Consider the following 19,498-nt stretch of genomic DNA (forward strand, 5'->3'; position numbering starts at 1 on the left):
TGCTTTCATCTTGGGAGCTGTTCAACAGCTCCACATATATATATATATATATATATATATATATATATATATATATATATATGTATATATATATATATATATATAGTTATAAATTGCCCGCCCGTCGGCGTGCGAACGACCACGTCTAACCAATAGCGGTCGCTTCGCCCACCGAACGGACCACACACACGGTTTCCCTCACACACGGGGAATCGCTGACACACGCCATAACACTCACGCTATGCGTGCTTTCCAGCACGCATTTCGGCTCACTCGTACACACACACACACACACACACACACACACACACACACACACACACACACACACACACACACACACACACACACACACACACACACACACACACACACACACACACACACACCAGGACGACCACGCTGGGGATTTACGTCACCACAAGGGTTCCCGGGGCCTTCATACTCCCCAAGCTTTGTGTGCACCCATCAACAGCACTCGCCCCCTCTACCTCGCAAAGCTCGACCGGACCCACCTGGTCGAGATCCGCTTCAAGGGAGCATAGAGTCTCCCTCCATTCCTGAAGGAGGCTTTCCGGCTGCTTGCACCGGGTCACGAGACATTCCCCGAGCTCCCCCTCATCGTTCTCCACTACCTCCATGTGTGCGTGCTCGTCTTTACTTTCGTGTTTATTGTGTAGTCTCTCCTCTACCGTTTCTACCTCCCGTGTCTCTGTTATTCCTTTTATTATTTCCGTTGTCTCTACGTGTTTTGCCGTACACGTCTGTCACCCCATTTAATTTTTCCCTCTGTGTCACCGTCACTCTCTCCGTCACCTGCACGAGTCTCGCCCAACGCGTCTCCCGAATTATTTTGTCTTCCTCCGCTTCCATCACGGGGGGCACAGCCGTTGCACTCCCTCTCAGCTCGTTCGCTCCAACACGTGGCGCCGCCATTTTAAGCATCGTCGTCCGCGTTTCGTTGCACGGAAATGCCATTATGCCCGCCTGCAAGCTTTGCATATCGCTCCTGAATGCCTTCGTGTGCGCATCCATACAATCCATCAAATCGCGCACATTTTTTTTTCATTTCTTGTGTGATCATCTCCACCATTTGTGCGATGGCCGATGGCTCTAGCCGGACCGATCCGCCATTGTCGGTCGTGGTTTCGCTGTGGAGCGGGGAGGGATTTTGACAGAGGAGGGGAGAGGGGGTGTCATACACTGTGGCCCCTGCCGCTGCGCCCATTGCGGACTCTGCATTTATTTGCGGGGAATAGTCAACCTGCATAATGGGAGTGTCCTGCATAGTCATTTCGTCCTGAGCCATAGATTCTAACATTTCTAAATTCATTACCCCCTGCTCCCGTTCACCTTGAACTGCCATCTTGTGTATCGGAAATAATTTAAACTCGGAATTTAATGGAACCGGAGGGTTGCCTTGCACACCCTTGATCCAGTTCCGTTAATTTAGTGTGGAGGGAATGAATCTGTATCCCACTCCTGACACCAGTGTTGTAGATTTCCTGCCCGTCGGCGTGCGAACGACCACGTCTAACCAATAGCGGTCGCTTCGCCCACCGAACGGACAATCCAGTCGCGGCTTTCCGGATCAACTCAGGGTCCGATCGCCAAATTTTCGATTTACCTAATTATTCACGCGGGTAGGTTACCGAGAAATTGTACTTCAACGGGACCGCTTGGAAATGAGCCCCTTAAGCAGCTCGCTTTCTTTTGGGTTAACCGAGCGGGGTATTATCGCGCAGTGCCGTTGGACCCGATCACTTTACCGGCTATTTAAAAACCAACTATTTATTCCGATCTCAATACGGCAGTTCAATGAGGGAATGGACGCAACGAACAGGTTTCCATTCACACAAGGACATTTATTATAATAAAGCACAAATGCAATTAAACAAGGCAAAACACGTATGCAATTATACAAGCAACAAAAGCACGACAAAAGAACTACGACCGTCTATACGAAATGCAATGCAAACATTTACAGCACACAAAGCACTTAACAATTTCCAACTTATTAGACGGGCCCACGGACACACGTACGCACACACACACACACACACACCCAAGAAATGGTGGCAGAGGCCTCGAATAACGAGCTCCAGCTCGGAGGACAGGTGAGCTGAAACCCAGAGCCTATCTCGAACCTCTCCACCTCGTGTGGTATTCAAGTTGTTCGGACCCGGGCTCCAGCGAGAGCGAGTTGGATCCAATCGCTGTGAGCTGCGATCCTTCCCAAGCTCCTGCAAATCCTCCCGCGCTTCTCAACACGTGCTGGTGAGACGAGGCGCCGATCCTTCCCGTCGATGCGCCACTTCCCCGGGGAACCACCTCCACGAAGAGGTCGATGAGTTGCACCAAGCCGGAAACCAAAATGGAGAACAAAGAGATCCACGAACCAAGAAGAAGAAGCCACCACTCGCAGCTCGAGCCAAGCGACCGGCTTAACATTCTTCCAAACAGGGCAGCTTGAAGCAAAAAGCTCTCCCGAGCCAAGCAGAAGCCAAAGCTCACGGAACCATCAAAGCAAAAAGCCTCCGAAAAGCCTCCCCCCGGGCCAGGTCTCAGCCGAAGCTCACTGAGCCAGCCGAAGCAAAAAGCTTCCGAAGGCCTCAACCCTAACGCAAGCCGAGCAGGACCCGACGGTCTGCTGAACGACTACTCTCTGCCAAAGCAAAAAGCTTACTCCTCAACTTCCCACCATGAACAAAGAAAAGATCTCCTCTTATCCTTCTCCCGCTCCCGGCGTGACTCATGACTCATGCCCTCGTGCTCCATCCCCCGCTCAGCCATGGGTGGGAGGGAGTTGTTGACATCATGAGTCACGGGACGGCAGGGTTCTTCTTGCTCTTCGCAGAAGAGGGGGAGGGACGTCTCCATATTTCGTTCCATAACTATTAAATCGATCCGCAGCGCATCTAATCAATTTCTGAACATTTAAACAATGGAAGGTGAGCTATCTCGGGAACAAGCACTTATCGACATAGCTGACTAAAGGAACCTGTATGTTGTGTGCAATCGAATTCCAAATTCGTTACAACATATATATATATATATATATATATATATATATATATATATATATATATATATATATATATATATATATATATATATATATGCTTTTGTAAGTGTAGTCAGACATTTATTAACTGAGATGTGATAACAAAATAAATAATTATAATGTGAAACCAAAAGCACTTTCAAGGGATTTCCATGAACTCTAAAGGATATAACAACACCATCTATCTGTAATAAGAGGAAAAATCAAATGTGCCTTTATGTATAATCAATAATCAGTTTGACCCTCTTTTGCCTTGAGAACTGACTCGACTCCATTTGGGATTGATTTAATTAGTTTTTGGATTATGTTTGAGCCAATATTTTACCAACAGTGTTGTAATGCATGCCAGAGCATCGTCAGACTGCTCGCATTATTTTATACGAGCAAATACCACCCATCGCTTCACTGACAGGAACACTGAGACCAGTGCTGGATTAACCATTAGGCAGACAAGGCATGTGCCTTAGGGCCAGCCAAAAATTCGGGCCAAAAATTATTTTCACATTAAATATTTGTCTTTTTTTGTATTAAATCTTTTGTTCTTGAATTAGTTCATCTTTTGTCTGGGGTCCATTTCCATGAGCCCGAGATCCAATTTTAAATTTTCAGGCCATTCTCTAAAATTTCAAAATGTGCCTTAGGGCCAGCCGAGGCTTAATCCGGCACTGACTGAGACGGGAAAAAAAGGAGGGGGGAGATAGAGAGGGGTGTGGGGAGAGTGAGGAGATATAAGGAGGGGGAAAGAGAGAGGAGAGAGGGGGAAAGAGAGAGGAGAGAGGGGGAAAGAGAGAGAGGGGGAGGGGGAAAGAGAGAGGATGGAGAGGGAGCAAGGAAGGTTGGTGGAGAGAGGAGGGAGGGAGAGGGAGGGTGGAGAGAGGAGGGAGGGAGAGGGAGGGTGGAGGGAGAGTGAGGAAGGGGGGAGGAGGGAAGGCAGCAAGAGGTGAAAGGAAGGGAAGGCAGATGTGTAATGGAGCATCAATTACGATTCTTACTGTCTCATCAAAATGATTCTGCATAGAATAACATTGAAGATGGAAACAAAATAATGTCCAAAATCCTTTTTCTACCGGTCATACTATAAATACCACCCAGAGAAAACACCGCCCAGATGCATCTGGAGCCAAGCCATCTGTAGACAAACACCGCCCAGAGACAAACTCCCGTCCGGACATAAACACCATGCAGACGCGTCAGGAACCAAGCTGTCCAGAGACAAACACCACCTGGATGCTTCTGGAGACTAACACCGCCCGGACACGTCCGGAGACGAACTCCTGTTCGGACATCAACACCGTCCAGACACAAACTCCCGTCCTGACACATCCGGAGACAAACTCCCATCCGGATATGTCTGGAGACAAATTCCCATCCGGACATGTCTGGAGACAAACCCCGCCTGGACATAACCACCGTTCAGACATAACGACCGTCCGGATACATCCAGAGACAGAGAGGTTGGGGTAGGGGAGTTTTCAGAGAGAATATGTTATGCTTTGTGAACAACACACACCACACAACACAACACACCCACACACACCCGATATCGGCAATTTTTCGGGAATGGACAGGTTGGAATCAGTGTGATTACCGACTACAGCACACGCTGTATACAACGCAGAAACCTTGAGTATCTTTCACCGAAAAACAACGTTATATTTATATAGACGTTTCAGGGAGATGTTCACAAACACTAATCTTTATAAACAGTTGCGTGTGATGGGTGGAAAAACAATTGGCTCGGTAATACGGCAAACGGCTTGGAAATCGGGCATTATCAAATATATTCCACTTTGGAACTCAAAAAGAGAAACATTTAACCTTTGTAAAGCAAATCCGATAACCAAATGCTTTAGAAACAGGCGCGAGGACAAAGGAAAACCTGAAAGAACCTCCATAATACGGGATGAAACTTTTCCACCATGGCACCCGTAACAGGCATGGCATGTCCACACACCTGTGGGGAGTCCGTACAGATCCAGATCTACCCATATGTACCATGTCCGTGTGTGCTGCATACGTCCCTCTACCTTGGAGTCACCGTCGACTGCACATCCCAATCGGGAAGCGAACTGCACTGCACAGCTCGGTAAGCGGCTTAAGCACTCCAACGGAACGACTGGCTTGGCAAGCGATTTCCAATTGCCATCGACACAACTATGCACCCAGAAACGCCTATACAATGTCTGAATTGGACCAATAAACACTTTTTGGGGAGTCGGAACTGCTGATACTTTCAAATCTGGAGCTTTTACATCCAGGCCAAAAAACATGGCGGCTTCAGACCCCCGGCGAGGTTACCAAGGAAACGCCTCAAGATCCCAGACAGCGAGGTGGCCGAGGATCGCCTGATGAAGGATATAATTAAATAATGCCATTAATTATATCTTCAAAAGGGGGGTTTTATTTAACCCAAACACCCAATTTTCACTCTTGCACTTCCTTGGAGTTTTCTCAGTACATATGCAAAGTTTCAGGCTGCAAGGTTTTATAGTTTGAGGACGGACGGACTGACTGACTGACTGACTGACTGACTGACTGACTGACTGACTGACTGACTGACTGACCCTTTTATTAGTATAGATTTATATTAATATTTTGTAATGTTAGCAAATTGCCCAAAACGGAAACAGCAAACTGCGAATGTAATTACCGAAAAAAGGACCACTGTGGATTGTGCCGTCATGGATTGCAAAAGCAGGTTATGAATCATGGCATTTCACTCAACGAATTTACACTTTCTGCACATCCCATCATTTTTTATTCACTTAATATAATTGTCTGAACAGTCGAAAAAGTTAAATTTAATGCTTTGCTTAAATAAATACACCAAGTTATAAAAATCACTAATTTGTGAAAATGGTGATGTTCGAGGGTGATGACATGGGGCAACTCAGAGGGTGATGTCATGGGAGCAGCTCAGAGAGTGATGTCATGGGACAGCTCAGAGGGTGATGTCATGGGGCAACTCAGAGGGTGATGTCATGGGGCAGCTCAGAGGGTGATGTCATGGGGCAACTCAGAGAGTGATGTCATGGGGCAGCTCAGAGGGTGATGTCATGGGGCAGCTCAGAGAGTGATGTCATGGGGCAGCTCAGAGGGTGATGTCATGGGGCAACTCAGAGGGTGATGTCATGGGGCAACTCAGAGAGTGAAGTCATGGGGCAACTCAGAGGGCGATGTCATGGGAGCAGCTCAGAGAGTGATGTCATGGGACAGCTCAGAGGGTGATGTAATGGGAGCAGCTCAGAGAGTGATGTCATGGGGCAGCTCCGAGTCTGATGTCATGGGGAAACTCAGAGAGTGATGTCATGGGGCAACTCAGAGGGTGATGTCATGGGGCAGCTCCGAGTGTGATGTCATGGGGCAGCTCCGAGTGTGATGTCATGGGGCAGCTCCGAGTGTGATGTCATGGGGCAACTCAGAGGGTGATGTCATGGGGCAACTCAGAGAGTGATGTCATGGGGCAGCTCAGAGGGTGATGTCATGGGGCAGCTCAGAGGGTGATGTCATGGGGCAACTCAGAGGGTGATGTCATGGGGCAGCTCAGAGGGTGATGTCATGGGAGCAGCTCAGAGAGTGATGTCATGGGGCAGCTCAGAGGGTGATGTCATGGGAGCAGCTCAGAGAGTGATGTCATGGGGCAGCTCCGAGTGTGATGTCATGGGGCAACTCAGAGAGTGATGTCATGGGGAAACTCGGAGGGTGATGTCATGGGGCAACTCAGAGGGTGATGTCATGGGAGCAGCTCAGAGGGTGATGTCATGGGGCAACTCAGAGAGTGATGTCATGGGGCAGCTCCGAGTGTGATGTCATGGGGAAAGTCGGAGAGTGATGTCATGGGGCAACTCGGCGAGTGATGTCATGGGGCAACTCGGAGAGTGATGTCATGGGGCAGCTCAGAGTGTGATGTCATGGGGCAACTCGGAGAGTGATGTCATGGGGCAGCTCAGAGTGTGATGTCATGGGGCAACTCGGAGAGTGATGTCATGGGGCAGCTCAGAGTGTGATGTCATGGGGCAGTTCAGAGGGTGATGTCATGGGGCAACTCAGAGAGTGGTGTCATGGGGCAGCTCAGAGGGTGATGTCATGGGGCAACTCAGAGAGTGATGTCATGGGGCAACTCAGAGGGTGATGTCATTGGGAAACTCAGAGGGTGATGTCATGGGGCAACTCAGAGAGTGGTGTCATGGGGCAACTCAGAGAGTGATGTCATGGGGCAGCTCAGAAGAAATTGTCACAAGCCAACCATTCTTTCCACCAAAATGTGTAATCCTACAAGTGTGTTATCCGATATGATTGGAGGTTTCATTGACTATAGAAATTCATTATTGGACCAGCAGTCAATCAAGTCCCCCGCTCACCACAGCTATCATACTTTTGCGGATTTTAGTCCAAGTAAGGTGGGCAGGTTCGTTCACCCTGCCAAAATTCTGTGCAGTGTGAATTCGTGAATTAACCTAACTTTTTATTACTATGATGTTTTGAATTAACTTATTGTGTCGAGACACAGAAACATCAAGATCTCAGCCTGGCTTCCAATTGGTGGACAACTGCTTCATTTGTGCAAGCCAGTATTTCAATGGATGGAAATGGATTAAATATTCCAGGCATGGACCATTCGGCTCCAGAGTGATTTATATCAGATGATAAATGCAAGGTGGGCTCAGAAATAGTTGTACCAGCTTCTGTACTACTCGATATGATACAAGTACTTTCATGAGAGCGTATCATCAAACTATAAAGGTATTTGAGTATTCAAGGAGATTGACAGAGTAGATACACAGAGTTTTTTTTCAGGTGGAAGTAGGGGGGGGGGCTGCAATGAAAAGACAACTAGAGAATTAATAATTCAGAGCAAGAACCGAGATGAGTCCGATTCTATTTTACCTAAAAAGTGGGTAATATGTGGAATTGGTGGCCAAGAAGCATAGAGGAAACATTGACAAAGTTTTTGACTAATTTTAAAAGAAAAAAGTATCGTGAGACAAATAGCGTTGGTAGCAAGAAACAAACTGATATACGAGGTGTGTTCAAAAAGTATCGAACCTTAATTTTTCATGCGTAAACAAATGAAGCTAGGGAGGTGTAGTTTGGTGCACGTATGTAGGCGATCCTAATCCGTATGCGTGAATATTTTCCCGCCTGCAGAAGCTGTCAGTCGCCGACAGACCGCCGATGAGTGAGGAAGTGTAAGTGAGCGCCGTCGGATTTTCGTTTTTGACAAAATAACGGAAAAACTTGAACAACGCTACTGCATCAAATTTTGTGTAAAGCTTAGCGATTCCAAGTGGAAACGATCCGCAAGATTCAACAGGCCTTCGGGAACGAAGCAATGGGCACCGCACAGATAAAAGAGTGGTACAACCGCTTCAAAGATGGTCGCACATCAGTGGAAAGTGAAGCACGTTCTGGTAGGCCCTCAACATCCCAAATTGAGATTGTCATTGACCAAGTGAGGACCCTGCTGATGCAGGATCATCGAGTCACGATCAGAGAACTTGCAGACGAGGCGGGCATCAGCATTGGATCCGTTCATTCCATTGTGACTGAGGATTTGGGCTTAAGGAGAATCACAGTGAAGTTTGTGCCAAAGCTGCTAACGATCGAGCAGAAGCAACTCCGTTTGGAGATCGCACAGGATATGCTGGAGACTATGAACAGCGATCCCAACTTCTTCAACATAGTGATCACTGGTGATGAGATTACAGTGATCCGTTATTTTGTCAAAAACGAAAATCCGACGGCGCTCACTTACACTTCCTCACTCATCGGCGGTCTGTCGGCGACTGACAGCTTCTGCAGGCGGGAAAATATTCACGCATACGAATTAGGATCGCCTACATACATGCACCAAACCACGCCTCCCTCGCTTCATTTGTTTACGCACAAAAAATTAAGGTTAGATACTTTTTGAACACACCTCGTAGATGGGTGAGGAAGAGTTGATGAGGAAAAGAAATGGTTGTGGATAGGAATGAGGGGTCGATGAGGATACCAGAGGTGGAAAAGATGGATACACAAGCAAACTCTCAGGAAAGAAAAACTGGAAATTTGGAAGGATGTGGGCTTGGAGGGGGTAGGGGGAAGGGGGTGGGGGTTATGCCTGGTGTTGGCTTAATGGCTAGAGTGGTGGACTTGGGATCTTATTAGGGTCCTGAGTTCAAATCCTGCTCAGCGGTTGAATTAATACTAGGTGTGGTTGACTCAGCCTGTTATCCTTCTGAGGTCGGCAGAATGAGTACCAGCTTGCTGGTATCCTGTGTCGGAATGGCGACCTGTCCAGGATTGTGCCCAATAGCTCAGGAGACTGCTTCGGCAGCATTAACGCTCTGCACAGAATATGGTCCCAATGGTTGGATGGTGGGAGTTGACAGGGGTAGAAAAGATAATGGTTTTCGATGGGAGTTGATCTGAGATGGTGGTGAACAGCTGTTTTGAAGACTTGAAGGGAGGAATGAGATTGAAAATAATGTGGAAGTTGGTTCTACAGGTGAGAAAAAAATAAGAACGAATGATTGAAGGTGAGTCGCGATTATGAATTTTGGGAGTTTTACCACAAGGGGGTTGATAGTGGAACACGTGCACCCTGCAGAAACCTTGGGGTAAGGGGGGGCACGGAAAGAGCAGGGTACCAGAAAGGAAGCGGTGTAAAACATACCACCAAATTGTCTGTGATGGGAAAGTGATAGGCCCATAGACTCAACTTCATCGTAGGAGATTCCAATGATCTTGAAGGCCTTGGTTTCCAGGGTGTCAAGCTGAGGAAGGTGTGAGGCATGGGTGCCAGCTCAGAGGGAATAGCAGTACTCCATCAAGCTGTGGATGAAGGCCTTGTAGGTGGATAGGAGTTCAGGTGTGCCAGGAAAGGACTTTGTACGATGCAGGATGTCCAGTCGATGCCTGGCTTTGGTGGCCAACTTTATAACGTGGTTTGCCTCAAAGATTGTAGCTCATCATGAGATCCAGGAGTTTGAGTGACTGAACTTCTTCAAGAGGGTTGTTAAGAAAGTAGATTGGGAGGGTTTGCCAGATTGTCCTTTTGGAGAGAGAGGAGAGAGAGGAGAGAGAGAGGAGAGAGAGAGGAGAGAGAGAGGAGAGAGAGAGGAGAGAGAGAGGAGAGAGAGAGGAGAGAGAGAGGAGAGAGAGAGAGGAGAGAGAGGAGAGAGAGAGAGAGAGAGAGAGAGAGAGAGAGAGGAGAGAGAGGAGAGAGAGAGAGAGAGAGAGAGAGGAGAGAGAGGGAGAGAGAGGAGAGAGAGGAGAGAGAGGAGAGAGAGAGAGAGAGGAGAGAGAGGAGAGAGAGGAGAGAGAGAGAGAGAGGAGAGAGAGAGAGAGAGAGAGAGAGAGAGAGAGAGAGAGAGAGAGAGAGAGAGAGAGAGAGAGAGAGAGAGAGAGAGAGAGAGAGAGAGAGAGAGAGAGAGAGAGAGAGAGAGAGAGAGAGAGAGAGAGAGAGAGAGAGAGAGAGAGAGAGAGAGAGAGAGAGAGAGAGAGAGAGAGAGAGAGAGAGAGAGAGAGAGAGAGACAGACAGACAGACAGACAGACAGACAGACAGACAGACAGACAGGGTGAGTGTGAGATTTGTGAGGATTGAAAGACAAATTATCTCACGATATGTGATGGAGGGACAGACAGAATGAGTAACAATCAAATTATTATATAGATAAAGGAATGAGAATTGGACACTATTCAACAGTAAGTTCTGTGCTTTTAGCAGTTATCATTATACATTGATTGTGTTCCACTGTAGTAACAAAAGTCCATTTTTATTTCTTCATGTCCTCCTAGGCTTGGCGCTCCCCGGCCATACCACGGCACCAATGCCCAACAAGGGAAAGTTGGCGGAGCCAGGGCAGTGGACCTTCTCCAATACACTCTGCTGTTTCAGATGATGGGCAAGTCTTGGGTGGTTCCGCATTGGGAATCCCCGGAGAAACACCTGGCAAAGTGCTTGGTGTACCAGGCAGTGAGGCTGGGACACCAATCGGATCAGAGGATGGTGGTGGTGGTCACGGCAGAGGAAGTGGTGGGACGCCCACGGCGACACCAACTGCCGGTTATTCAGCGACTTCTCGTGCCCGCCGTCGTGCTAATGGCCAAATGGGATATCATCCGAAGGAGCGGAAAGCTGCCCAGACCTTGAGTGCCATTTTACTCGCCTTCATGGTGACGTGGAGCCCCTATAATGTGCTCGTCCTGGTGGCAGCTCTGTGCCAGACTTGTGTGCCACCACCCCTCTGGCGCCTTGCATACTGGCTTTGCTATGTGAATAGCGCCGCCAACCCACTGTGCTATGCTTTGTGCAATCCACGTTTCCGACATACCTTCCGATCTCTTCTGCTGTGCCACAAACGTCATACTCATCCTCACCGGCACCATCATCAGCACCGTGGTGCTAAAAACCGCATTGTTAACACCGTTACGTAATCGCATGTGCCCCTCTCCTTGCATGTACTTTATCAGTCATGGCTTATCAAACAGAAAATAGAATGCTGCTCGAGGATGTTGAAAGCCAATTGATTGTAATATTATATATCGAAAATTTCCAAGCGTTTTCACATTTTTGATCAACGACGAAGCTTAACTACACTATAGATCTCAAGCAGAGCCGTATGAAAGAGATTCGACTCGTTCCTCTTGTAATCGTTTGTAATTAAAATATTTTTTAAATTCAGACTTCAAAAACTGACAATTGGTACATCTGTTCAGGGCAGGGTTTTAACTTCATAATTATATGAACACAGCAGCAGATTATTCATTCGATATCGCTAACATTTACCTGAACACGATTTTACAGGTGGTGATTTCATTGGTTAACGCAAAGTGGCATTACTACTAGTCACAGTGATTTCCCTACCGGTAACTGTGATAATCATATGAACGTGTAACTCGAATTCTAACACTAATCACAAGTCACCAAAACACCAACTATAATGGCCATAATTTACAATTTCTTCTTTTGCTCATGGTATAGACATAACTGGACAAAAGAAGAGCTTTACCCTGTGTGGTACATCTTGGTCAAGTTGAGAGTTCACCTTACTTGGTGGATGCAGGAAGTCACGATTGTGTACTATTAATGAGAAAGGCATAAAATGAACAAATGGAACTATTTATATATTACCTTAACATTGTCTGCACTCACCAACTCCCTATTGAGATAAAAGGGAGGAGTAGGAAGAGAGAGAGAGAGAAAATTGATTGGAGAACAATTATACACAACTAGAGCACAAAACTCTTCACTGGCATGGAAATTCTTAAATTAGAGCTGCATACTTAATGGCAGAGCTGAACTGAAGAGTTTTTTCTTTACGATATTGAGTCTTATGGAAGAGTGAGGTGACAGAGGGTATTGGCTGAGAATGGGACAGTGGGGCAACAGTTGGACACAATATGCAAGGGAATGAAAGAACAAACAGTAAAAGAGGAAAGAGGGCAGAGGTGAGGAAACACAGTAACCTAGGGTTAATGGAGGTTTAAAAAAAAAAGATTGCGGGTAAGGATATGAGATTACATTAGGTCATGGTGCGTCACACTTGCTTGAAGCCATGGAGGGAAGAGTGGAATTGAACAATTTCAGAAAGGCAGTTCTACAAACGGGAGAAAACAACAAGAGTTGAGACATGCAGAAAGCCTAAATTTTAGGAGTTTAACTGGAAAGGGGTTAATAGAAGAACGTATGCCACCTGGAGGAGCTAGGACAGCTGAGAGTGGAGGAGATCTCACAGAGCAGGTGTAGCTCGACTGAACGATAGGTGGCAATATATAATGTGAGCATCCATGGAAATGTTGAGGGATATTAGAGGAAATTTATTTTCAACGTTAAAAAGTATGAGTGGTGTTGTGTACGTGTGTGTTATTTATGTGTGTTGTGTGTGTTGGACAGAGCGGTAAATAAAGCATTTACAGGAGGTAATAAAGTATACATGAAAAAGTCTATCAAAAAAGAGCAAACTGGTCTATAAAGGAAAATCAATATTCATGTTGTTTTTCAAAAAATAAACTTAAAGAAAGTGTTCGATTTCTCCTAAACAACAGTTTCTTTACATTTGGCAACAAGATACTCCAGCAGACAGTAGGGATACCCATGGGTTCAGATTTGGCCCCTTTCTTTGTAAATTTATTCCTGCACAAGTACGAGTCTGATTGGATCCAGAACATATGCAGGAATAAACTAACAACTGCGTGAAGGTGTAGAAACATCTTTAGATTCATTGATTTACCAGCAATCAATGATGGGTTTGTATTTGATCAGCTTCATGATGATATATATATCCAAAAGAACTCGAATTTAAAAAAAAAAAACTCACGCTTCAGTTTCTTTTTTGGAATTACAAATTGATATCAATAATAATAAATTTCACACAAATTCATTTGATTAACGAGATGTTTTTCCATTCCACATTGTATGAATGCCTTTCTTAGACAGCAGTGTTCCTAAGAAATTATTCTATGGTACAGTTACAGGTGAAATAATTCGGACTGTGAGAGTAACCACACACAGCACTGAACTTGTTAATAGATTAAAACAACTTATCAAACGTATGCCAACACAGGGAGCTACAGTTAGCAGATTTAATACAAGTTTTCTTTACGATCATAAAACGACACCAAATAGAATTAGTGAAATACAACACGAATAGTAAAAATATCAACAAGTACAGGTACATTCAAAGTACACCGCCCCCATGCCAAATAAATAAATAACAAATCCTCCAGCACGCGACATCACCGGGCGCATCTGACGCACGGCAATGCCGCATTGCAGCAAATGGAGACGGAATTGGGAGGGAGTGGTGTACAATAATTGAATGATCAATTGCATAATTAAAATAAGTATTCATAAAATGTTGATTTTCTTAATCAATTGATGAATAGCATACCTAAACCACCACTGTTTCATCTAAATCTGTAACTTTTTGAAATAGAAAAATTAATTGATTAATCAAGAAATCAAAATTACCCTTTGTAGCCAAATCACTTGTCCACTGTTGTGTCCAAATAGCTTCCGAGCTCAAAAGGTGCCTGAGATATTGCCAGGATGAGAAAAAACAATTAATTAATTAATCGATAATCATTAAGTAATGAATCAATTATTTGATTAATCAAAAAATAAACAAAACTGTTTTTGCCAAAGCACATCTTCACTTTTGTCCCCAAATTTCAGCTTCCTAACTCAAAGGATGGCTGAGATATCGCCCGGACAAACAAGAAAACAAACAAACAAACAAGAAAAAGTCGTCGTGCAGAGCACAATACTTGCAAAATCCACCCCCTCTCCTAAGGTTGCCATGGATACATCAAATTCTCCCTTTCATTAAGATGAAAATTGCCAATCTTCATCAAACCTCAACTCAATCAGATGAAAAATGATCATTTTTTTCAGATTGAAATTGATGATTTTAGAAGTTTGACCTTTGACCTTTTGCTCTCAAAAATAGTGGGTTGCCAAATTCAGTAATATACTATGAAATTGCTGTTTCATTTTGAAGTCAATCAGATTAAAATTGACGATTTTTCAGATAAAAATTGATTTCAGAAGTTTGACCTTGAGTTGACCTTTGACCTTTTGACCTCAATAATAGTTGATTACCCAATTCAGTGACGCAATATGCAAATCTTGTTCAAATTTCAAGCTAATCGGATGAAAGGTACAGATGAGGAAGGTACAAATGATGATGGCAATTTATGGTAATGAGTGATATTTGAGTCGGATAATGACTTTTCAAACGGGGAATGTGAAACTGACAGAACTGACAATGCTGGGGGTTTCCCGGAGGTGTTGTTAGGGGGTGTGGCCTAGGTCGAGGGCGTGGTCGTGGCGGAGGACACAGAGGGGATAGACCAAGGCCTGACTCCTCCTCCCAGGATGGACAAGAGCCACTGCTGGGTTCAATGAACACCAGTTTACACCTAATGAGCAACCAAGGCCTAAAAATTTACCAATTGTGGAAATTACTCCACTTGATTATTTTAGCTTATTCTGGGATTATGTTCTTTGGGATTTACTTCTCAAAGACTAATCTGCAAGCTGAACGTGTGATTGTAGCAAAACAAACAATTACGCAGAAAAATCTTCCAACAAAAGCCTCTTACTTTGGCAGAGTTGAAGGCATTTTTTGGGGCTCCGACTCACCATGGAAATATTGATACATAAAGATAGGTACGAGCAGTACTGGCGGTCCAAGGACACGAGACTTACTTCCACGCCTGTTTTTCCAAAGGTCATGACAAGAGACCGCTTCCTTGCAATCTGGTCTCTCCTACATTGTGTAAATGAGTATGATACCCAGCTTGTCAAGACTGATAAGTTTATACAAGACCCACCCAGAGTTCAATTATTTGATTGAGAAGTTCAAGCATCCTTTTGTTCCAGATTGTGAACTTTCACTTGACAAGGGAATGATCCCCACTAAAAACAGTCAGTCAAAAAGCACATAAAGGGCAAGCTGATCCCTTGGGGAGTCAAGATTATTATGTGATCGTGAAAATGGGTATCTGGAGAAACTGTGGTAGGAACTTGTTGGAGATGTTCAATCTACTGGAGCAGCATTTGGTAATCGATGCTCAGCAGTTTCAGGATGAGCAACGACTGAAACTGGATGCTCACCACGATGTAGAAAAGGCTCCACATGGGACTACCAATAATCGCGTTTTGGCTGGAGAGAAGCACCTTCGGGCTAATCAAAGGAACTCTAGGGAAAAGGATAAGGACTTGCCAAAACAACACACTGGTGCACGTACTGTGGAGAATTCTTATGTATCGGAAAGCCGGGCAATAACTGCTGGTTTGACTGGCACCACAAAGTAGAGTATTGGCGATAAACTCAAAAAAGAAGAAAGCAAGACAGTCTTTGATTCAAAATATCATTTATTTGTAATTACAGGGCGAGAAAAACGTTTTTACAGGCAGAAAACCAAAATAAAACAAATTGCAACTTCTCAGTTTTTTTTCTCCAGGGAGTTCAGGGTGGGGGAGCCGAAAGTCCAAGGAGTTCAGGGTTCAAAAGGTTCATTTTTTTTTTTATAAGAACATGTTAACCATCTTGTTCAATCTCACACAAGTGGGAAACCGTTTCAGCAATCAATTAGTCCCTGGAGATACAAATTAGCTAAAGTTATCATTAAGGAGTCAACAATCTGCTTGTGTTGGTTTTCAAATAAAGTTGTCATCATCGAGACCATATCGTGGCTGGGAGATTTGGCCTGAGCCAGGACCGTCCATGTGACATTTGGTGCTCAGGAATGGGATTTCTGAACTCTAAATTTAAAACGTAGTTGCTTCTGACATTTGATATTAATGAGTGGAATATTGGACCTGGGTTTGAATCACACTCTGACATTCAGTGTCTGACCTATTAACAGTTCTAATCCCCCCCCCCCCACCTCAACACCCAACAGAAGGTATCATTGTGGATGTATCCTCGAAATAAATAAATATTTTAACAAAGTTCCATTAGAGAATAAATACAACGATTCCACGACATGCTGAATGAAAATTTAACTCTTATGGAGTTTGTCTTACATGTTTCTTACATGTTGTAAACAGCAGGGAAGCAAAACAATGAACGTTCATTTGTCGGCCTACTATTGTTATGACTGTGCATATAAACTGCACAAAGGATAGATGTTTTAGTTGTAGTGAGAACTGAAGTAGAACTTTGTAATTTTGCTACTTGTCGAGCAATTTGTCTGCACAACCACTTACATATCGTCTGTATTATCCATACTGTCCTCAGTGTACACCTGACATGCTTACTTCGTCAGCATTGTTGTCTCCTCCATCATTGCCTATGATTAGGGTGAAGTCCTGTCGTGGGAAAATCAAATGGAAAGGATGATAAAGATTGTAAATTACAGAATTCTTCAATTTGCTGTGTCATGTGTTTCATTCTTTCAGCAAATCCCAAGCAGGGGTGTGAAGATGGAACTTGAGACAATGGGTGGAAAGAGGGAAAATGGCATTCGCGTAAAATAATTTATCAATACACACACACACACACACACACACACACACACACACACACACACACACACACACACACACACACACACACACACACACACACACACACACACACACAATGGTACGTGCTGCTTCCTTGCTTGACACTCAGCATTTAAAGGATAGAGCACAGACAAACCCCTTAGGTTGGCATCCATGGGGAGGAGGAAATTCCTCCTGGATTTCCCGTTTAAGTACAGAGCGAAACATGATTTAAGATGATGTCACTGGTACCTCGAGTGCTCTGGGAAGTGACGTCACTTCCCCCAATCTCAGTGGATGTGTTTGTGTTAAGTCGAGTCTGGTATTGTCTCATGTACTCTACGTGTCTGCATGTGTGTGAGATTAGGGCACGACTATTCCACGAGCCTTAGAGCATGTAAATTAAATTAAATAAAAACAATTAAAAAAGAATTAATGACAGGAAGGAGGAAAAATAAAAATGTATATAACTGTCGGGTTCGGCGGAGGGAGGGCGCGACTGCCGGGTTCAGGGGAGGGAGGGCGCGGCTCCCAAGATCGCTTGCGCTTTCTCATAAGGACGCCATGCGGCCTACCATGCCTGCGCTACACCAACACCAGATTAAATTAATGTTAAGTCAATGACTTCATTTCATTGGGAGGATAGGGAGAAGGTATGGGGATGAGAAAAGTGTGGCAGACTCGGGCACATCTGGACCAGCGTGTCAAAAATGAAACTTGAATGGCACTCGGTAGAGTACATACCTCCACCAGGCTGAACAATACACGTTTTGTATCCCACTGCATGATAGGCCAGATGCAGCTTTGGATTTTCATCAAAATCAAACTAATTTATCCTTGTCACATACCCAACAATAACATGTCCGAATCCGTCCATCACATTTTGAAATATCGTGATGTAGTGACTCATTAATTTTTCTTTACATCTATCTATAATTCCAGCAATCTCTATGTGTCTGTCTGTCTGTCTGTCTGTCTGTGACTGCCGTTTCTCAACAACCACCGGTCCGATCTGATTGAAACTTGCCAGGAATATTGCCGGGGACCCGCGGATGTGCCTTTTCAAGGTTTGATATCGATCGGACGAGCGGTTCCCAAGTTACGGCCATTTATCTGTCGACCAATCACAAGACACGGTGCTATGACATCACGAATCACGTCATAATTAATGTTTATTTATTTATTATTCTTTTTTTTTTTGCAAAATCGACGGTCCGATCTGATTGAAACTTGCCAGGAATATTGCCGGGGCCCCGCGGATGTGCTTTTCAAGGTTTGATATTAATCGGACGAGCGGTTCCCAAGTTACGGCCATTTATCTGTCGACCAATGACAAGACACGGTGCTATGACGTCAGGAATGACGTCACAATTAATGGGGTTTTTTTTGTTTTTTTTGTTTTTGTTTCTTGCACGATCGACGGTCCGATCTGATTGAAACTTGCCAGGAATATAGCTGGGGACCCACGGATGTGCCTTTTCGAGGTTTGAGAGAGAGAGAGAGAGAGAGAGAGAGAGAGAGAGAGAGAGAGAGAGAGAGAGAGAGAGAGAGAGAGAGAGAGAGAGAGAGAGAGAGAGAGAGAGAGAGAGAGAGAGAGAGAGGCTGCACATACTGGCACTCACCTACGGGCGCGCACCTATGGGCCCGTACTAGTCCTGCTAATAGCGGTCAGAAAACAAGCATATGACCTTTATTAGCCAATCAGTGGAGTTCTTTCAGAGAGCCAATTGGCATGGCGGATACAGACAGAGAGAGAGACAGAGAGAGACAGAGACAGAGACAGAGACAGAGACAGAGACAGAGACAGAGACAGAGACAGAGACAGAGACAGAGAGAGAGACAGAGACAGAGACAGAGACAGAGACAGAGACAGAGACAGAGACAGAGACAGAGACAGAGACAGAGACAGAGACAGAGACAGAGACAGAGACAGAGACAGAGACAGAGACAGAGACAGAGACAGAGACAGAGACAGAGACAGAGACAGAGACAGAGACAGAGACAGAGACAGAGACAGAGACAGAGACAGAGACAGAGACAGAGACAGAGACAGAGACAGAGACAGAGACAGAGACAGAGACAGAGACAGAGACAGAGACAGAGACAGAGACAGAGACAGAGACAGAGACAGAGACAGAGACAGAGACAGAGACAGAGAGAGACAGAGACAGAGACAGAGACAGAGACAGAGACAGAGACAGAGACAGAGACAGAGACAGAGACAGAGAGAGAGAGAGAGAGAGATCTTGTCCATGACGCGTTAGGACCTCGAAGAATGTTTTTCTGTGCAAGACTCATTTTATTCGCGAGTCACTCAACATATCAGTATTTAATAGCAGCTTTTGTTCTCCACCATTTAATAGCGGTGTCGAACAAAACTCACTATTAAATATTGATGTGTTTCAGAGAGCCAATCGGCTCTCTGAAACGACTCCACTGATTGGCTAATAAT

General features: G+C 45.0%; 2 protein-coding genes across 2 annotated transcripts in view; one reads left to right on the forward strand and one right to left on the reverse strand.

Moving 5' to 3' along the window:
* The window catches only part of LOC147020457 (E3 ubiquitin-protein ligase pellino homolog 2-like), a 69,310-nt gene extending 64,195 nt beyond the window's left edge, over window positions 1–5,115 (reverse strand). Inside the window, exon 1 of the mRNA XM_085895783.1 lies at window positions 5,092–5,115. The gene's annotated coding sequence lies outside the window, so the exon portion shown is untranslated. The remainder of the gene's footprint in view (window positions 1–5,091) is intronic.
* LOC147020458 (muscarinic acetylcholine receptor M1-like) overlaps window positions 1–17,589 on the forward strand; it is a 39,404-nt gene extending 21,815 nt beyond the window's left edge. Inside the window, exon 5 of the mRNA XM_085893789.1 lies at window positions 10,848–17,589. Within this exon, the coding sequence (XP_085749915.1) occupies window positions 10,848–11,486 (639 nt within the window). The 3' untranslated portion in view covers window positions 11,487–17,589. The remainder of the gene's footprint in view (window positions 1–10,847) is intronic.
* Window positions 17,590–19,498: the final 1,909 nt, after the last annotated feature.

Source organism: Eptatretus burgeri, chromosome 9 (genome assembly GCF_056783735.1).
Source record: "Eptatretus burgeri isolate ZD-2024b chromosome 9, Ebu_testis_v1, whole genome shotgun sequence".
NCBI lineage: Eukaryota > Metazoa > Chordata > Myxini > Myxiniformes > Myxinidae > Eptatretus > Eptatretus burgeri.